Source organism: Mchenga conophoros, linkage group LG7, assembly GCF_057382185.1.
Source record: "Mchenga conophoros isolate Kocher_MC1m ecotype Shallow Benthic linkage group LG7, M_conophoros_male_GT1.1, whole genome shotgun sequence".
Taxonomy (NCBI): domain Eukaryota; kingdom Metazoa; phylum Chordata; class Actinopteri; order Cichliformes; family Cichlidae; genus Mchenga; species Mchenga conophoros.
This window is the reverse complement of record NC_140532.1, coordinates 25,036,697-25,054,986: the sequence shown is the minus strand read 5'-3', so window position 1 is coordinate 25,054,986 and position 18,290 is coordinate 25,036,697. Positions and strand designations below refer to the sequence as shown.

The 18,290-nt window shown below is 42.9% G+C and overlaps 1 protein-coding gene across 1 annotated transcript in view; it reads left to right on the top strand.

Moving 5' to 3' along the window:
• Positions 1 to 18,290, top strand: part of cttnbp2 (cortactin binding protein 2) — a 101,482-nt gene that overhangs the window by 71,313 nt on the left and 11,879 nt on the right. The window contains exons 7-11 of the mRNA XM_085283055.1: positions 8,485 to 8,635; positions 10,005 to 10,196; positions 10,914 to 11,031; positions 11,643 to 11,933; positions 16,772 to 16,867. Coding sequence (XP_085139181.1) covers positions 8,485 to 8,635; positions 10,005 to 10,196; positions 10,914 to 11,031; positions 11,643 to 11,933; positions 16,772 to 16,867 — 848 coding nt within the window. The remainder of the gene's footprint in view (positions 1 to 8,484; positions 8,636 to 10,004; positions 10,197 to 10,913; positions 11,032 to 11,642; positions 11,934 to 16,771; positions 16,868 to 18,290) is intronic.

The window sequence follows — 18,290 nt, the reverse complement described above, 5'->3', positions numbered from 1 at the left end:
TATGTCTCCATTTCCAAGTAAATTTTCAGGTAAGCCATTTCTGTTGTCAGGGTGACTTTCACCAAGTTCAAGTAGGATGTCTTCCACATCAGAGTCAGATTGCTCACCACCAGACTCCACTGCTGGAGGAAGAACACTGGACACAGAGGCTGGTTCTCCTTGCACTTCCACTTCAACTGAAGGATCCAAAATCAGTGGTCCTAGGCTCCCACTGTCAGATGAATCTGGAAATTGATTCTGTTTTTCCACAGTGAAGTGCAACGTTGGAGGATTAACATACAATGAAACCAAGCTTCCTGTGTCCTCATCCTCAACCAGAGGTTCTGTGAGGGAATTTAAATCCGGGTTCTGCTGCCGAGTTCTTGGTCTGTGCGGAAGCGATTGCTCTGGTGATTCCAAGTTAACCTCACTGCCCGTGAGGAGGCCGCATGGAAGGAGGAGGTCGCGGTGAAGGGTCCGCATAGGTCCATCGCTGTTCTCAGGTTTTACCTTGTAGACCGGGAGGTCCCCAGCCCGATGGACAACCACATAAACTTCTTCCTCCCATTTATCTGAAAGTTTATGCTTCCCTCGAAGGCGGACATTCCTCACAAGCACACGATCACCTGGTTCCAATGCTGATGGTATCACACGATTGTCAAAGCGTTTCTTATTTCGGTCGGCAGCCTTTGTAGCGTTACTGGAGGCAATACTGAAACTTTCCTCCAATCTCGATTTGAGTGACTTAATGTACTGTGAGTGACTCTTTTGCTGGGATTCCCGCAGTGGCAAATTGAACGCCAGGTCCACAGGTAGACGAGGTGTTCTACCGAACATGAGTTCGTAAGGAGTAAACCCTGTAACCTCGTTCCTGGTACAATTATAGGCGTGAACCAGCGGTTTCACATGCTCTTTCCACCTTGTTTTTTGTTTTGTCTCCAAGGTCCCCAACATTGCCAGCAACGTCCTGTTAAATCGCTCCACTGGATTTCCCCTCGGATGGTAAGGGGTTGTACGGCTCTTCTGAATGCCTGCAAACTCACACAATTCTTTTACTAGTCTTGACTCAAAATCTTGCCCTTGGTCGGTATGAATTCGCTCAGGAATGCCATAATAAATGATATAATTCTCCCATAAACACTTCGCCACAGTTCTTGCCTTTTGATTGGGTGTTGGAATGGCAACAGCGAATTTTGTGAAATGGTCAGTCAGGACTAAGATATCACGAGTGCCACTAGTGTCAGGCTCAAGAGCAAGAAAATCCATACACAAAAGCTCAAGAGGTCGAGATGTTTTTATGCTGACAAGTGGAGCAGCTTTTTCCGGCAGGGCTTTTCGGCGCACACAGCGGCCACAAGTCTTAATCTTCTGCTCAACATCCTTTGCCATTTTAGGCCAGTAGAATCTCGTACGGACAAGGTCAAGTGTACGTTCAATCCCCATATGGCCCATATCCTCATGGAGGCTTTTCAGGACTGATGGTCGCAACTCCTCTGGAAGGACAAGCTGGTATGAAAGGTCTCCATTGTCCCGTCTCCTCCTGTACAGGACTCCATCCACCAGCTCCAACCTGGACCATTCTCTGAGCAGGAACGGAAGTTCAGGGAGCTCAGCTCTAGCTGTTGGTGGAACCCTCTCCCCCGTCTCAAGCTGGTGAATAAGCTCTCGAATGCAGGGATCTGAGTGTTGTTTCTCTTTGATGTTAAGAGTAGGAACGACAGGCAGCCGATGACAGTCCTCGGAACAGTAACTGTCAGGGATGGTATCCATTTGAACTGACAAAGACTCGACAAGTGTGAAGCCAACCTCACCGCAGTCACCCGGCCGTGTGGCTCTGACCAAATGACTTTGGCAGATTGCTCTCACAGTCTCTTCTGGAAGGACATCAGAATCAGCTGTGTGTTGAGAAATGAACTGACGAATGAGTTCATGGTCATTAGAAACTTCATCACTGGAGCAGGAGTAAGGTCGCCGCGAAAGCGCATCAGCGTCACAATTCTGTTTGCCAGCTCTGTACAGAAGTTTAAAGGAGTACGTTGACAATGCAGCCAACCAACGGTGTCCAGTAGCATCCAGTTTAGCTGTTGTCAAAACGTAGGTCAGTGGATTACTGTCCGTCACCACTGTAAAATCTGCCCCGTACAGGTAATCTTGGAATTTCTCGGTCACACTCCACTTAAGGGCGAGGAATTCCAGCTTGTGGGCTGCATAACGGCTCTCACTCTGCGACAATCCGCGGCTAGCATAAGCTATGACCCGGAGTTTCTCCTCTTGCTCTTGATACAACACTGCTCCAAGTCCGGTCACACTCGCATCGGTGTGCAGAATGTATGAACGAGACGGGTCTGCAAACCCAAGAACCGGAGCAGTTGTAAGCTTCTCAATCAAGGTTTCAAATGCAACTTGACATTTGGTATCCCACCTCTCCCCGAAGGGTTGGTTTGGCCTGTAGGTGGGTATCTTGTGAGCTTTCAGGGTCTTTGATCTTTGAACTGGAGAATATCCACGAGTCAGGTCATTGAGAGGTTTGGCAATGACGGAATAGTCTTTTATAAACCGGCGGTAATAACCAGCGAAACCCAGAAAAGATCTTAATTGTTTCAGAGTCTGGGGAACCGGCCATGTCTTGATGGTCTCTATCTTCTCAGGATCTGTTTGAACTCCTTCCTCAGAGACAATATGACCCAAGTACTTTACAGACTTTTGGAAGAATCGACATTTCTCCGGTGCCAGTTTCAGCCCATATTCCTTCAACCGGTTCAGGACTCTCAGCAGCCTTCGTTCGTGTTCCTCAAGAGTGTCCGAATAGATGATTAAGTCATCCAGGAAAACGAGCACTTCCTTTAGGTGAAGGTCCCCCATGCATCGCTCCATCAAGCGCTGAAAGGTGCTTGGGGCGTTGGTAACACCTTGAGGCATTTGGTTAAACTCCCAGAACCCAAGAGGAGTCACAAAAGCAGTCTTTGCCTTGTCTTCCTCCTCCATCTGGATCTGGTAGTAACCGGACTTCAGGTCGAGCACTGAAAACCACTTAGAACCAGTGAGTGCTGAAAAGGATTCCTCCAAATTAGGTAAGGGGTATGCATCCTTGATGGTTTGAAGGTTTAGTTTCCGGTAGTCTATGCACAGCCGGACCTCACCGTTCTTCTTCCTGACCACCACGATAGGCGAAGCAAAAGGAGACGATGATTCCCTTATAATGCCGGCTTCCAGGAGCTCACGCAGGTGACGGCGGACAGCTTCGAAATCTTGTGGATGGATTGGCCGGGCACGTTGCTTGAATGGTGTATTGTCATGGAGTGGAATATGATGTTTGACAGCTGATGTACATCCAAAATCCAAGTCATGATGCGAAAAGACCTCCGAGATGTCATTCAGCTTGCCTATGACTCGCGTCCTCCATTCAGGTGACAGTGGAGAATCACCAAAATCAAAGTTCAGGCTGGTGGTAGTGTTCCTGACTGGAAGATGGGTCACGCGATGTTCAGACAAGATGCAGTGGTAGGTTTCCAAATCCGCAATGACACTGTGAGGTGGAATGAAGGTATCTTGCTCCGACTCATTTGTAATAACCACAGGAACCTTGTATAGAGAAAGAGCTGGGAAGTTGATGAGACAACTGCTGACACACAACCCCCCAGGTAAGGTGGAAGCAGGATGCTGTAGGAGAACACTCTGGCTAAACAACGGGGTGGAAACTTTGGCAGAGCCCTGGATGACAATAGTGCGGCCGGCCGGAACACGCACTGGAGCTTTGCTTAGTAGCCTCACATTCCCAATGCTGCCATTCTCCTTCTGCTTGTGTGACAGCTGTAGTGTTTTCAACACCGCTCTGTACCCATGAGTGCTAGGCTGATAGCTCGGATGCTGGTTAAGATGCTGTTCATACAGGGGTTCCAGGGTGTTCATCCCAATTAGCACAGTAGCGGGGACGTCAGGGTGTACGTCCGGAACAACTAGAGCCAATGTTGTTACTTCATATTCTTCACCAACAAAATCTCTGGGGAACTTGACGGAAAGCTCAATGTATCCAAGATATGGAATGGTTTGACCCGCAGCACCTTCCACCCGGAGAAGATCATGGAGTGGTTGAATTTGTTGGTCATGAAGATGATTGTTGTAAAAGGATACAGGTATTGTAGTAACCTGTGATCCTGTATCAAGCAGGCATTTCTGTGGATGGCCTGCTAGGGTCACCTCTGTTGTGCATCTTGACCCAACTAACCCATGAGGTAACATTGTAGTTGCCTTCGGACAAGTGTGTCGGTCTACACAGTGAACAATTTCCTCCTTGTTCCTTTCCTCCTTTGCGGGACAATGTGGGTCCTGCACAGTTCCTGTACGTCCCATTACAGAAACTGTATCTAGTTTAAATGTCCAGTTGATGAATTCCGCTTCTGCCATTTTGGTTTCTTTTCACTGAACTGTTTGCGTTTTGCATTGACCAATGCGGGATTGGGTCTGTTCTCACACTGTGGTCTAATGTGTCCATCTTCCCCACACCTGAAACAGAAACCAGGCTTGGGGTTAGATGATATATTCCCCTGTGTATCCGTTCTTTGCTTCGGGTGCTGCTTTGGAACAAGAGTACAGGACTGGTGAGACTGGGAGGCAGTTAAGGCGGCAAGTTGCTTTTGTATCTCCGCCATCTGCTGGGTGAGAGTGGACAACGCAGCACAGACCCCCTTTTCTTCTTCTACTGCGAACTGAGCTTGAGCTGCAACTCTGTGTCTTGGTGTTCCCAAATGTTGCTTCATCCTCAGAGTTTTGCTAGCTTCTCTGTCTTCTTCAGTTCTTAATAGGAGTAACAGTTCTGCAAAAGAAGGTGGGTTGGATTTTCTCTGCTTCAGCTGAAGCTCAGAGATAAGATTGCTATCCCAACATCCCCTACAGAATTGGCTGAGCAGGTGCCTGTTCACTTCACTCTGCTTGACTCCTCCCCGCTTGACAGCTAAACTCAGGGCCACCTGAAGTCGCTGTAGGTAGCCGGATGGCTTCTCACCCGAGTTCTGCAGCGTGTCCATGAACTTCGCATAAAGTTCTTCCCCGTCCTGTACAATTCCATAAGCAGAATCAAGATGTTGAATATAAGTCTCTGCTGGTAGGTCGGGGTTAAGGTGCTTGATTATGTCCGCTGCAGGTGGTAAAAGACTATCAAGGATGTGTCTGGATCTTCGCAGTTCTGAAATGGCTGGATCCTTTAAGATGAGATCCACTCCAGAGCGCCATGTATCATAGTCCACCTCATGCTGTGGGTGTGGTAGTCTCCCAGAAAACATGCGCAGCTTATGGGATGAGCGTATGTTTACATCTTCGCTCTTTACTATATGCTCCACAACATACCTCTGTACTTCAGGTGGATTCAACTCAGCCGCAGACATACTGATAGAATGTCCTTCTGTTGTTGTAGGATGTAGGGCAGCTGAAGAAGTGACAGGGCTAGCCATGTTGTGGGTTTGTCGATCCGGAGTGGCAGCCATTTTGTGTTCAGATGCGGCAGTGCATTCCTGCTTGAGCCCTTCTGGTTTTCCTGGGCGCAGTTCTGAAACAGCTCCATTTATTTGGGTCATTAGTTCTTGGAGAACTTCAGCAAAATCCTGACCAGACAGTTTTGCTACTTGTTTTAAGTCAGCTAAATAAGTCTTAGTCTTTGTGCACCCGACAGTAGCCGCATAGATTTTAGACAAGCTTTTTATATGATATTCATTATTTAAGGGCTTAAATGTATACGGCAGAATCGGACCCAATAAATCAAAAGCAGACCCCGTTTTAAACTCAACAACGAGCATATTATTAAACTCAGAGCCGGGTGAGTTTATTGGCACGGAGCGTTCAATAGCACCATACTGGAGAAGAAAATCTTCAACCTCCTCAACCACATATGCGGGGACGCCACTGACCAACACCGCGTTTGGTATTTTAACACCTAATGACTCCAACAAGTCCATGTTCATAGTAATATGGTGAGATAGTGAGACTGAATGTACACAACAATATTATACTTGACACAACCTCCTGGCTGGTTCGCCACTAATTTGTCTTATGTAGCAAGTACATAAGCTAAAATAATTTAAGTTGGTTATGAATAGTTGGGCTAATTCAGAAGATATCAGATTCGGCTCTAGGAGGTGAGTAAAGTACAATAAACGTACAACCACAGATATTGTGATTACAAATGTTATTTATAGTGAAAACAAAGTGCAACTACCAAACACCAATATTTACAAAATCTGCAGACAAGGAAAAAATAAAACAATTCAAGCTTGTAAAATATCCGCTGCACGGCAGTGCAGGAACCTCGTCCAACCTCTGGCAACAATGTCCATAAAGTTTATTTCATGAGTGATATAAGTCCAATGCGTATGACAGTCTAGACAGGTTGAAATTTGAAGTAGGATGATCAGCACTAAGATTCCAAAACTGAAATCTCAGAAGTGAGATTTAGGGGACTAAACCAAGAGGGGAGAGTGTAGGCCGCAGCAGCCTCCTACCAGACCGCAGGAAGTTGTAGCTGGGGTTCTGGCTCGTTGGGCCTAGCTCGCCATCCAAAGTAGTGGTGTCGCTGTGGTCTCTCCAGGGCACCACTAGCCTGCACTATAATCACAAAACCACTATTAGCAAAATTCATCTAAACTTCCCAAGCTAGCTTTAGTTCCAGTGTACACATAAAATCCATGAGAAAATACAACAAATACATATCCAACCATTGTAATGAATTAAAACAAATGACAACCTCAAATAACAAAACTACAGCCACATAAAGTGAGAGCAGTAGTAATACAGTAAGCCTCAGCCATCCCATCAGCTAATAGCACTGGCATACTGTTACAGGTTACAAATACAAACAAACATTCAGACTCACTCACCATTCACTACGTGCGATGTCACATACGAGCCCCACGCATCTACCCACGGCGGTATCAAAATACTGTTGAACGCAATCCACAATTAATTCAAAACAAGTCAAGATAGTAAACAGCGAAAAGCGCTCGCCCTACGTACCTGTTGCTTCCATCCGCTAACGCCTCTCCCCCGCGTCTTTTCGAGACGACAACCCGGAAGGCATATATCGGTGCCTCGCGAATGTGATTGGTCACAACAGGCATGTGCAGACACGCGCCATGACGCGTCGCGATGCCTTCACGGGCACGCTCCCAATTGGAATTTAAAATTTCGGCTTAGTTATAGATGCAGCTCTTTTTATGTGGGTTACACTCAGTTGGCACTTTCATGACTAAAACAAGTGTCAAGTCTCAGAAACCGTGAAGTGTGACTTTGTAGTTATCCTGTTTTTGTTTACTGCTATTTTCGGGACTTGAGCTCTCTTTTTTTTTTTGTTGTCACACTGGTCCCTGAAGTCAGTTTGTGTGTTGTCAATTGATGACTCATTATGCATACTTTGCTGGAAGACAAGCACAGCTGGAGCCTCCCATGTAGGCAGATGCTGCTAACTGTGCTGGGTTCCACTGCCCAGAGCGACGGCAGCTTGTTTGCTCAGTTCTGCAATGACACCAGTTCAAACTGGTCGTTTGGTAGAGCATAGTTTAACTTCTAAGAGTAAGAACTTCAATAATGCCTGAAGGGAATTTTCTAATTAATCAAGTTGAGACTAGCTCTGCTCCTCTTCTGAAACCAACTGAAATAAAGTCAGCTTGACTTGGCAGTACCTGTTCATGTTTGCAACTTTATCTAATTTCTCCTCTTCAAACATTACTAGATCCTTTATTATGAGCTGTGAAAGATGAGTGAAACATCTGCTTCTACACGATCTTCACTGTCAGTTGCGATCACTCGTATTGATTGTGATGTCTTGCCAAGATGAACCCAGTGCTTAGAGCCAGGCTGTGTCAGCCACAGTGGACTGAGCGAGGATGCACAGAGCCAGCTGGGGAATGTGCCGTGCTGTAATATCTGATCACCATGTTATTTATAGAGTAGGATATCCAAAAGGCATCCTTACACCCACACACACACACACACACACACACACACACACACACACACACACAGAAACACACACACAGCTTGTTTTACAGTGTGAAGTCTTTTTTCCCTCTTGGGTATCATGACTTAGTCCCAGTGTTAGCTGACAGGCTTAGTGTTCCTGAGATGATCTGGACTCCCATCAGTTTTGTAGCAGACTGATGTGTATGATGTCTTCCCATGGCTGTTAACAGGTGGTGTACCATAAGGAGTAACAACTGTAAATGATTAGTAAAGAATAAATGCAACAAAATATCTCGAATAATTACCAGAATTTGTATACATTAATGTAATTTAATCTTTGATTGCTGTCATTTGAAGCACTTTGGTTTTATTTGGCCATAATTTTGACACGTAAATTGATTTAGATACCCATGGGATACCACCATTGTTGTTATATGTCCTTTATATCATTTGTAATGTTTTACTTTTAGTTTAGTCAGCTGAATGAGCTGAATGATAATGACTACTTTCCAAGTTTATTCGCCTCTTGCGTTACTAACATTGCCTAACTCTTTTCAGCTGTGTGGAGGTGCTGTTGACTGCAGGAGCTGCTGTAGACACAGTGGCAGTGGGGGGGCAGACATCACTCTTCCTGGCCTGTGAGGCAGGAAGGCTGGACTGTGCCCAGGTCCTGCTAAGCACTGGAGCTGATCGCTCACTGACTACTGTGGTAAGTATAACTTAAGACTCAATAATGAATTTGTTTGACTTCTACGTAATAGGAAAACCTGGTTTCCTGTGACTTGTATAGATAGCCATGCTCATTTGTCTTAAAAATAATAATAATATCCACCAACTAGATACTGTATCTTTTTTTGTTTACAGATTAAAATTACTTGTAAGTTAGTAGCATGTGTTTCACTGCAGTACAAGTTCACAACAGTTCAGCTCATGTAGATCAAAATAAACGAGCATTCATTTCATTTAAAAGTGTCATTTAGCTATATAGGCTTTTTTTTTAGGTTGTTGGCTCATGGTAATATCTTTTTGTTTTTTTGTTTTGTTTTTTTACATCATCAGTTCCTTACAGATGTTTCAAAGTGATATAAGATGCTTTAACGCTAATGTTTTAAATTGCTTGCCGATGTAACTGATGTTTGGACAATTTTCAGATTTGAAAGTCATAATTTGCATAATAAGTGAGAAGATGTACCGTTCGCATATAATATTGTGTTAAAAGTTCATAAGTGTGTGATTTCACAAAAACCACACTTTGCTACAGTTTTAATCCTCGTTTAATAATTTTGCCCTGAGCGTATATTCTGGATAATACTGCACAGAATGTAATCCTTTCATTAAAACACACACCGCTGTCCCCCTTTCCACATTTTTCCATTTAGTCACTTGTTACTAATGATGTTCACTGTTAAACACTTTGTCCATTTCACATAAAGGATCGCAGCTTTCTCTGGGGGGCTGTTCTCTGCTGAGAGCCCTTTGATGTATGGGCTTTCTGGATTTCCATGGTAACCATAGGAGCCTGCTAGTTACTGTGACAGTGTGTGACGAAGCCCCTATATTTAGTTACCTGCTTTGGTCTTCATTTAGTCTGACTTCCCTGCTGAGCCAGAGAGCTGCCAGAGTCTCTATAGCATATCTAAGCTTTTGAGTGTGGAGGTATTTTTAGCCACAAGAAAATGTTGGCCAGTGTGTTCAGTCAAATGTGATGATTTACATTGAGGCCTGAACTGGGTTAAGAGTACAGCTTGAATGTGTAGTATGTCAGAGCTAATTTTCTTCAGGATCTTTTGTTTCATTGTTTTTTTTAATCCTGTAATTAGAAAATGCCAAAAAAGTCTGAATTGAATTGTCTTTAGGTCTTTTGGGTGTTTGTGGGGTTTTTTATTCTTGTTAATGCTTCGTATAAACTGAAACCACTAAAACTTAGTTAAACAAAATCACCACCATCTATTATTCTAAGCAGCAGAGTTGATATGTGTGTGTAACACCTTCACTTCACTTGAAAGGTGTCAGGTATCGCTAATAGATTCTGTCAGTTGAACTCCAACACAACACAACTCACCTTTATCTCTCTGCAGGACAACTGCACAGCCTTACATGCTGCTGTGCGCTCGGGACACGCCGACATGCTGCGTCTCCTCCTATACCACCCACCCCAAAGTGACCCCACTGTGACTCCTGCCACCTTGGCACTGCCTTCTGCCCTGCTGAACCAGGCCAACAGTGATGGCTGGACGGCTGCACACATGGCTGCTGCCCTGGGCCTTAAGGTAACAATTGTAAAAATATGTATATGATTATAACGAGTCTGCATGTGGAAGATTCCTGTCAACTCCTCGCATGTTTACAGAGCTTTTCAACCTCCTCCTACTTTTTTTTGGCTTTTTGCATTCATATTCACTCTATAATTCCTCATATGAACCTGCTGATGATAAAGAGGACCTGCTGAAGTTCAAACTGAGCATCAGAATGAGGATGAAAAGTGACTTTGGTGTCAAATGTGAGGATCTGATTATTCAGAAACTGCTGACCTGCTGGAATTTTCCCACATAGCCATGTCTAGGATTTATAGAGAGAGAAAATATCTAGTGAGTTCTTTGCGTGAAAGTGTTAATGCCAGAGATCAGATCAAAAAGTAGCTCAAATAATTGCTCACTACAACCAAAGTATGCAGAAAAGCGTTTCTGAATGCAGAACATGTCAAACCTTGAAGCAGACAAGCTACAGCAGCAGATGACAACACTGGGTACCACTCCCGTCAGCTAAGGACAAGAAATTGAGGAATACAGGCAGCCCAAAACTGAATAATAGATAGACGAGTTTGCATTTCTGCTAGAATATCTGACTAGTATAGCGATAAAGACAAAAAAATAATGTGATCGCATCCCCGTAAAACAAATTCTTAGACTTTCAGTCGGGGTGGAAAGTCTCCGGTATGTTGAGAAAATACATTTTTTTTGTTTATTCTTATTGTTTTGTGTGTATAGGAGTGTCTGGAGGTGCTGTGCAGTCACAGCGAACAGGACATTGAGAGGAGGGATAAGTGTAATCGCACTATTCATGACGTGGCAACTGATGACTGCAAAGATCTGCTTGAAAACCTCCGTGAGTAGCTGCCTGTGTTTGCTGTGTGTCTATCTACACACAAAAACTAATCCTGATTTTAATTTGGTTGATCTGGAGGATCATCTCCTTGTGCACCTCTGAACCACATTATACTTATCCAGGAACTAGGTTTTTAGTTTGGGGCATCATTTTTATTGGTGCAGTTGAGGCAAGATACACAAGCTGGTTGAATCTAAGCTGCCTGCTTACATTCAAACAAAATTAAATGTAGCCAGTTGATGCAGAAAACTTTCATCTGAAGGTAAAACTGAAAGTTAGCTGTAGTCTCCAGGTTATTCCCCCACTGTGCAACTGAAACTGTGAAAACTGCACCCAGTCACCATGGTGTGATGTGTGGGGAAGGAGGTGGAGTACTTTATCTGTTTACTGCTGTGTTGGTTGCTTGAGGGCTTTTTGGGTAAGCCACTGCGTTGCTCATTTTGTGTGCAACATTAAATTAAAAGTATCACACGGAGGTCTTCTTTTCAGCTTGTGTTATTATTGCAAAAATGCGTGTCGTAAATGTGGCTTTAACTCCTTATGTAATTGCACACATCGCTGATGTTCTTCCCACTCTGTGCACATGCTTTTCTTCTCCTTTGTCTTCACAGAATTCTATCGGGTCCAGGTTTATCTCCAGTGTTCAGGAGGAGGGACAGGGTCCATGTGCCCCATTGAGGCCTTAGAAGAGGATGTGGCGAAGGGGCTCCCCGGTACCCACTGGGTGCTGGGCAGAGTGTCGGTTGATCGTTCAACACACTGGGCCCAGCTAAGCGCTGCCCTTAGCCACACCTTCACATCCCACCTCCAGATCCTGTGTGGAGAATCTCAGATGGCCAGAGAAGAGATGCAGCGCCCCCCACTAGGCCTCAGTCCTGCCAGTATCGCCTCCGTCCTCATAGGTGAAGAAACACTCTATCCTGTTCTCTGTATTTCTATCCCTCTGTTGTTCCTTCACTGCTTTGTCTTCCTTGTCCTTCCTTTGCATCTTTGCCTCATCTTTCTCACCTTCCTAACACACTTAGAATTCTTACATCTGTTTTCTTTCACTCTTTACTCTTTTTTTTCTTTTACCTGCCATATATCCTTTCTTCATCCTTTCATGCACTCCCGTCCTTGTGTACATCCTTTAATCTTCCTTGAACTTGGTGTCACTTGGCTCAGTAATCTTCTCAAAGCAAAAGGAAAGGACAAAGAATAGGACTCATCTGTGTTTTCGTTCTATTGGTGTAAAAGCTGCTACTCTTTCATGTATCTGCTCTATTACAGAGGCTGCATGCCCTTAAATGGGATAAAGAGTGCGATAGGGTTTAGCTTGTTGTGCATCTGTCTCATTTAAGTACAGATTAATGTCGGCAGTGGCTGTCCTTGCAGTGTAAAGGTAACAAACTCCTTGAATTAATACACTAAAACAAATAGAAGCTTCGTTACGGTCATATGAAGTAGTCATTAGCCACTGTATTGCATTATTTTTCTAAAACTGCAAACTTTTGCTTGCATGAAGTCTTTTTTAGCTCTGATTGTAGTAAATTTGCAGTCCGAGCAGTAACACTGCTATCAGTGGGTGTACTTTGGCTACATGCAGGTAAAAAGTCCATATGGAGAACAAACCATTGGCTATCACCTAAAATAATTAGATTTAAAAGCACAACTGGAGAACAAACAATGACTGTCACATCTAACAGGATTTCCTGGTCTGGTTGTTCATTTGGAGATATTTACTGATTACACCTGAAGCTAAAGTTATTCAGTCAGTCAGATCAGCTACATCAGCATGTCAATAAAAACAATTTCCAAGGTTTTGTCATTAGTTCAGTTTCTTACTTTCTTACTAGTTAGTTAGGCTTTGGGTGCTATTTTTATTGGAGGTTGAGCTCAGAGGTTTTGGAAGGATTCTTTACTATTGTGCACTTGAACAAAATTAGAAATTTCTTATCACATCCTTATAAATGCATATTAAATTTGAAAAAAGGAAGGATTGGGTGGCATTGTTTTGATGTGCTCAAGAAAAAAACATTCTGGGTTCAAAATTTCATGCATGCAGTGGAGGCTTTCAGCCTTGGCAGAGATGTCCATCCCCAGACTGCTTGTTTTTTATTGCTACAAACTAGTCCAGAAGAAAAAGTGGACAATTTGTGTAAAAGCATTCTACTGAGTGCTTGTAGTCTGTATAAATGTATCCACAGTAGAATCTTTTATCAGCTTCCTGTATGTTCAGCTGTAGCCATCTGCTGTGAGACTGTATTTGTTTGGCTTGATGCTTAGAGCTTCTCACATGATTTTTTTCTTCTTCTTCTTCTTTGAAATAATGAATATTTAATCTTTTGGGAAATGTGGAGAGTCTATGTGCTGCGCCTATGTTTGTGTCCTTTTTGGTCCTCAAATGTCACCCTATGAAGCCAGTCCTTTCTTGAGCTTGAGGCTTATTCAGGGCTAGAGTTACGTGTGTGCGTTTGTGTGTGCGTGTGTTGCAGTAAAGGTCCCTCTGAATTCCAGACTGATAAAAAGGAAATCGATGTCCTCGGCCAGCAAAGGACTGCTCGTCTCTTTGCTGTAGTCTCTTGTTACACCTCTCTGTCACACATTTACTGTCTCTCGTGCTGTATCTGTCTCTAAAGAGGCTTAGCGACTGCTAGGCTTCTGTGTGTGTTTTGGGGCTGATGATGAAAGAAAGCATGAGCAGAAGAGGGATGCATAATGCATGAAGTTGGGGGGGAAGGGATCGAAGAAAGGGGAGGAAGACGGCAATTTAGGAGAAAATGCCAGTCTTCTGTGTCAACCGGGATCAAACTTAAGACACAGAGACACTTTTTGGTGTCTGACTTTCTATCTGAGAGTCTCCATCCACGTCTCATTTGTTTCAGCGCATCGCATACATTTCCCTTTGTGTTTTTGTTGCTCAATGCTGGGCTTTTTAGCGGGGTGTTTACATTGAATACCTTTATGTTGAGCGCCGACTTCTGCAACTATTTACACGTCTCAGTTTTTGTGATTTATTGTTTTATTAGATGAGTGAAATTTAATGACGTTATAAGTTGAGAGTTGCAGAAATATTCTGCACAAGATCAAATTGCTGCATTTGCGGGGAATTCGATTAATATAGCTGATTAAAAAATTAGGGACAGACGCAAATCTGCTCCAAGTAAGGATGTTGGCATTGATGACTTGCTGATACAATGGCATTTACCTGTATCGGTGCTGTTGTGTCACAGCAAAGATGGCGTGATGATAGTATGAAAAACCTTTATTTAACAGTTTATGATTTAACAGTAACATGACATTTAACTGTTGTTTTTGTTTGCCTGGGGCAAACAAAAACAGAATGAATAGCAAACACAAACAGGGAAACTAAACTATTGGTATCTGAATATTTGAATACTAATCGCTTAGCTTTAATCTTTGTTCAAATTTAAAATCAGAAGAAGAAGAAAAAAGACCGCTCCCAGTATTTAAATTGTGAATCTGTTTTTCTTTGTGACATTTTTGAGCTTTTCAGAACACCTAAAAATGGCAGATATGTGTTCCTTTTAGATTCAGATGTATGTGTTGCTTTCCTAATTTCTGTTTTTACTGCAACTAAATATTTTGGGGGTTTGTACTGATGATTATTGCTATTTTTACTAATTAATTGAAAAATGTACAAATAATCATCACTAATCAGGTTAGTATCAGCTACTGCCAGGCTGGTCTGGGAGCAGTGTTAGTCCCATGCCTTACATCGTTCATTTGTTGCCTTTGCTGTGGAAACTGTTGCTGCAGTAGTGTGAAAATATTTTTTTAAATATAATTTTAAAAAAGGAAGTTGGATGTCCAGTCAGTGAGAAAACTCTCAACCCTTTTCCTGAACAGTTTGTCTCTGGGTTGAAGTGAAAGTGTAGCTGAGTCTCAGTTTGCAGTACAAATGGAGACTTGTACAAAAGCACAAACTCTAGTCAGCACAGGGCAATTTAGCCCCAACTTCTGGCAGTTTTACTGAACACTGTTCATCGAAGTCATCTGTCATTGGCTCTTTAGGTGAAATGTTAGCCTCACAGCTGCGTTTTAATGTCCCCAAACTTGGTGACTACAGAATAGTATTGCAAAGCCACTACAGTAGTACAATCCTACAAAAGTTGCAGTGCTTTTGTACTACCACAGCTTTACTACTACTAATAATAATAATTTAAAAAAATGTGCCGCACTGTTTTTATATTGAACTTTTTACGTGTTCCACATTCTTTAGTTCACGTTCACTGAATGTTTATTCAGCCGGCAGTGGGACAGCTTTCAGGGCAATTGCATTAAGCTGCTCCTCCCCTGATGTTATGAGAATTGGTTAATACGTATGAAGCAGTGCAGTTACTGGTTCGGTCGGAGACTTCTTCCTGTGTCAGAAGATTTCTTCCTGAAAGGTTTTCTTCTGCAAGTGCTTGCTTGCAGGAAAATGCTGCAAGCATGTTATATGACTTGAGCGCTCACAGTAAGCATAGCTGGGGTATACTTTCATGTAATATCAATTTGAACCACAAGATCAGGCAATGAATCAACATAGTCATAAAAATAGATTCTTATTTATGGTAAATGGACTGGTTCTTATATAGTGCTTTTCTACTCTGTCTGAGCACTCAAAGCGCTTTATACACCCAATCACACCCATTCACACAAGCACTTCTAAGCTTAAGTGCTAAGTATCTAACATTCATACACATTCACACTCCGATGGATGCATCGGAGAGCAACATGGGGTCTTGCCCAAGGATATTTAGCATGCAGACTGGAGCAGCCTGGGATCGACCCACCGACCTTCTGGTTAGTGGCTGATCCGCTCTGCCACCTGAGCTACAGCCACCCGTTATGACAACAGGGAACGCAATCAAGAGCCACAGTGTCTTGGAATGAAAAAATAAATTAAAAAAAAGTTTAAAGAACAGGAGCACTCCTGAAAAAATGTCAGCACACTCACTGGTAAAACATTGCCCCCTGGTGGTGAACATTTTGTTTAAGGTTATTGTCACGCAAACTGGGACGATCGGAGATATTTTGAAATCAATAAAATGATTTTTGTAATTATAATTTTGTTTTCTTTTACATGAATGACATTCACAAAAACATTTGTATTTTATTAAAATACTTAAATTCATGGTTCGTGTCTGGTGGATCAGCTGGCCGTTGCCTCTGATCTTTTGGCTGCGGAGGCTCCATCTAGGGAGGGCATGCGGTTATCATCAGGACATGTGGCCTTGGTTCTTCAGTGCTGATGGGGGGCTGTGGGCGGTCCGGGTCTCCTGGGGGGTGTTGTTATGGCTTCCCACCCTCATTATCAAGTACGTTTCGTGACAAACAGTCACACCCACACACACAGAGAAGATCCTATGTTTGTTTGTGCATCTGTTATTTTTTCAGTAGCTCTTTGTCTTTTGACTGTTGCCAATGCACCAGTTGGTGACCTGTTATGCTTTATTTGCACTTTCTTTTATTCTCATCTCCTGTTTTGCCCATTTTTCTTCTTTCTACTCTTTTCTTCCGTCTCTGGCCTTGTTATATTACACGTATATAAAATTCCCATCTTCTAATACACGTATGCCACAAATAGGCAGAACAGATAAGGACAACTACATAACATGCTGATAAACTACACAATAGGCTGCTTATAATTGTGTATGCAGTCCTTTTGTGTCACCATATGAGTAAACTGTTTGTTTAACAACTGTGTGCTCAGATTGTGTGATTGTAATGGGTCTGGTTTTATTTTTTCTTCCAGGAGATACTGAGTGGTTACCAGGTCAGGAGCTGCCTGTATCCCCCTGGGACCTGGTCAGGAAACCTCTCAGCCAGTGCATCACCATCCGCCTCAAAGGTAACAAAAAAAAAAACGCAACACGAAAAAACCTGGCAATCAGAGTCGGTGCTCATTCAGCAGCTCAGAGCACACACCAGAATCAGAGCTGCCATCACTGGTAACAAATGCCATTTGGTGGATGAAAGGGCCCAACAAATCTGTTTGGATGCATTTGCAGCGTAGGCAGTGTTGTAACAGGCTCTACCTACTGAGCCGCACCACATGAAGGAAAACTCTAGCCAGAACATTTTTCAGAATAATTAGTCTCATGAAACAATACCCATTTTAAATGTAATGTTGAATAAATAAAAGATTATAATTAATCAAATTCACTATTTGAGTGATGCAACACCAGCTCTGTGCTCAGGCCTACATTTAAGTCACGATCCCTACACAGTGAAATACAACTTTCAGCTTATGTTAGCAGGTATTAATGATTTCTTTAAGCTGCTGTTTTTGCAGGGTGGAATGATTGTATAGCAAACATCTTTAAAAACATTCCACCCTGGAAAAGGAACAGTGCGATCTTTAGATCATCATCACCTGAATCTTTTTTGGTCTGTTTCTTTAAGTTTGCATCCAGGATTCCTATGTGTACTGTAGACTGTGTGACTAAAGCAGTTGACACTTTTGTGTGCTTTTAGCAACGTCTGGTCTGTATTCTCCTTCTGGCTTTCTGCTGTATCTACCGTCAGATCTAAGGAAATTCAATTTAGGTTGATCCTGAAATAACATGCATCCAAAATCTCTCTCTCTGTGCGTGTTCTTTTACATATTTAATCATAACTGCTTTCTTTGAGCTACTGAAAGGTTTGTGCTTCATCGCTTTTCTGCAGCCACGCTCACTGATCCTCTTTAAAAAAAAATGACTGCAATAACCTTTTTAATCAATGACAAAATTCCCATGGAAGTAAATAAAACAAATAAAGCAAATACTCAGTGAGCAGATGAAGGCTGAAGCTTTGGCTTATTACACGTTCTTTTTTCTTTTTTTTCACACAGCACATTTCAGACAGCAACGCTTTTGATATCACATATCATGTAAATTATGCTCTCGAAGCTTCAAAAAGCCCCAAATCCTGAAAAAAATATACAAATTTTAACTATCAGAGGAAATTTGGAAAACAGCCTCTACCACAAAGCATACCGAGCCCCCCAGACTCGTTTTCTTTTTTTCAGATTAACAGCAGAAATGTGTCGGTCCTTTCATATTTCATGGTTTTTGGGAATCCGGGACAGGACGAGACTGAATCAGCTCACTTTTTGGAGCAGGACAAATCATATGGAATCTGAACCTGTCGGTTCTGATTGAGTCCAGACGTGGTCCCATATTAGATACGGCTCTAACTTTGATGTTTCGTTGTCTACATTTCTTTGTACATTCTTCACTTTAATGCACGTGAGATGCTGGCAGACATACCTAAAAGCAGGTTTTGATGTC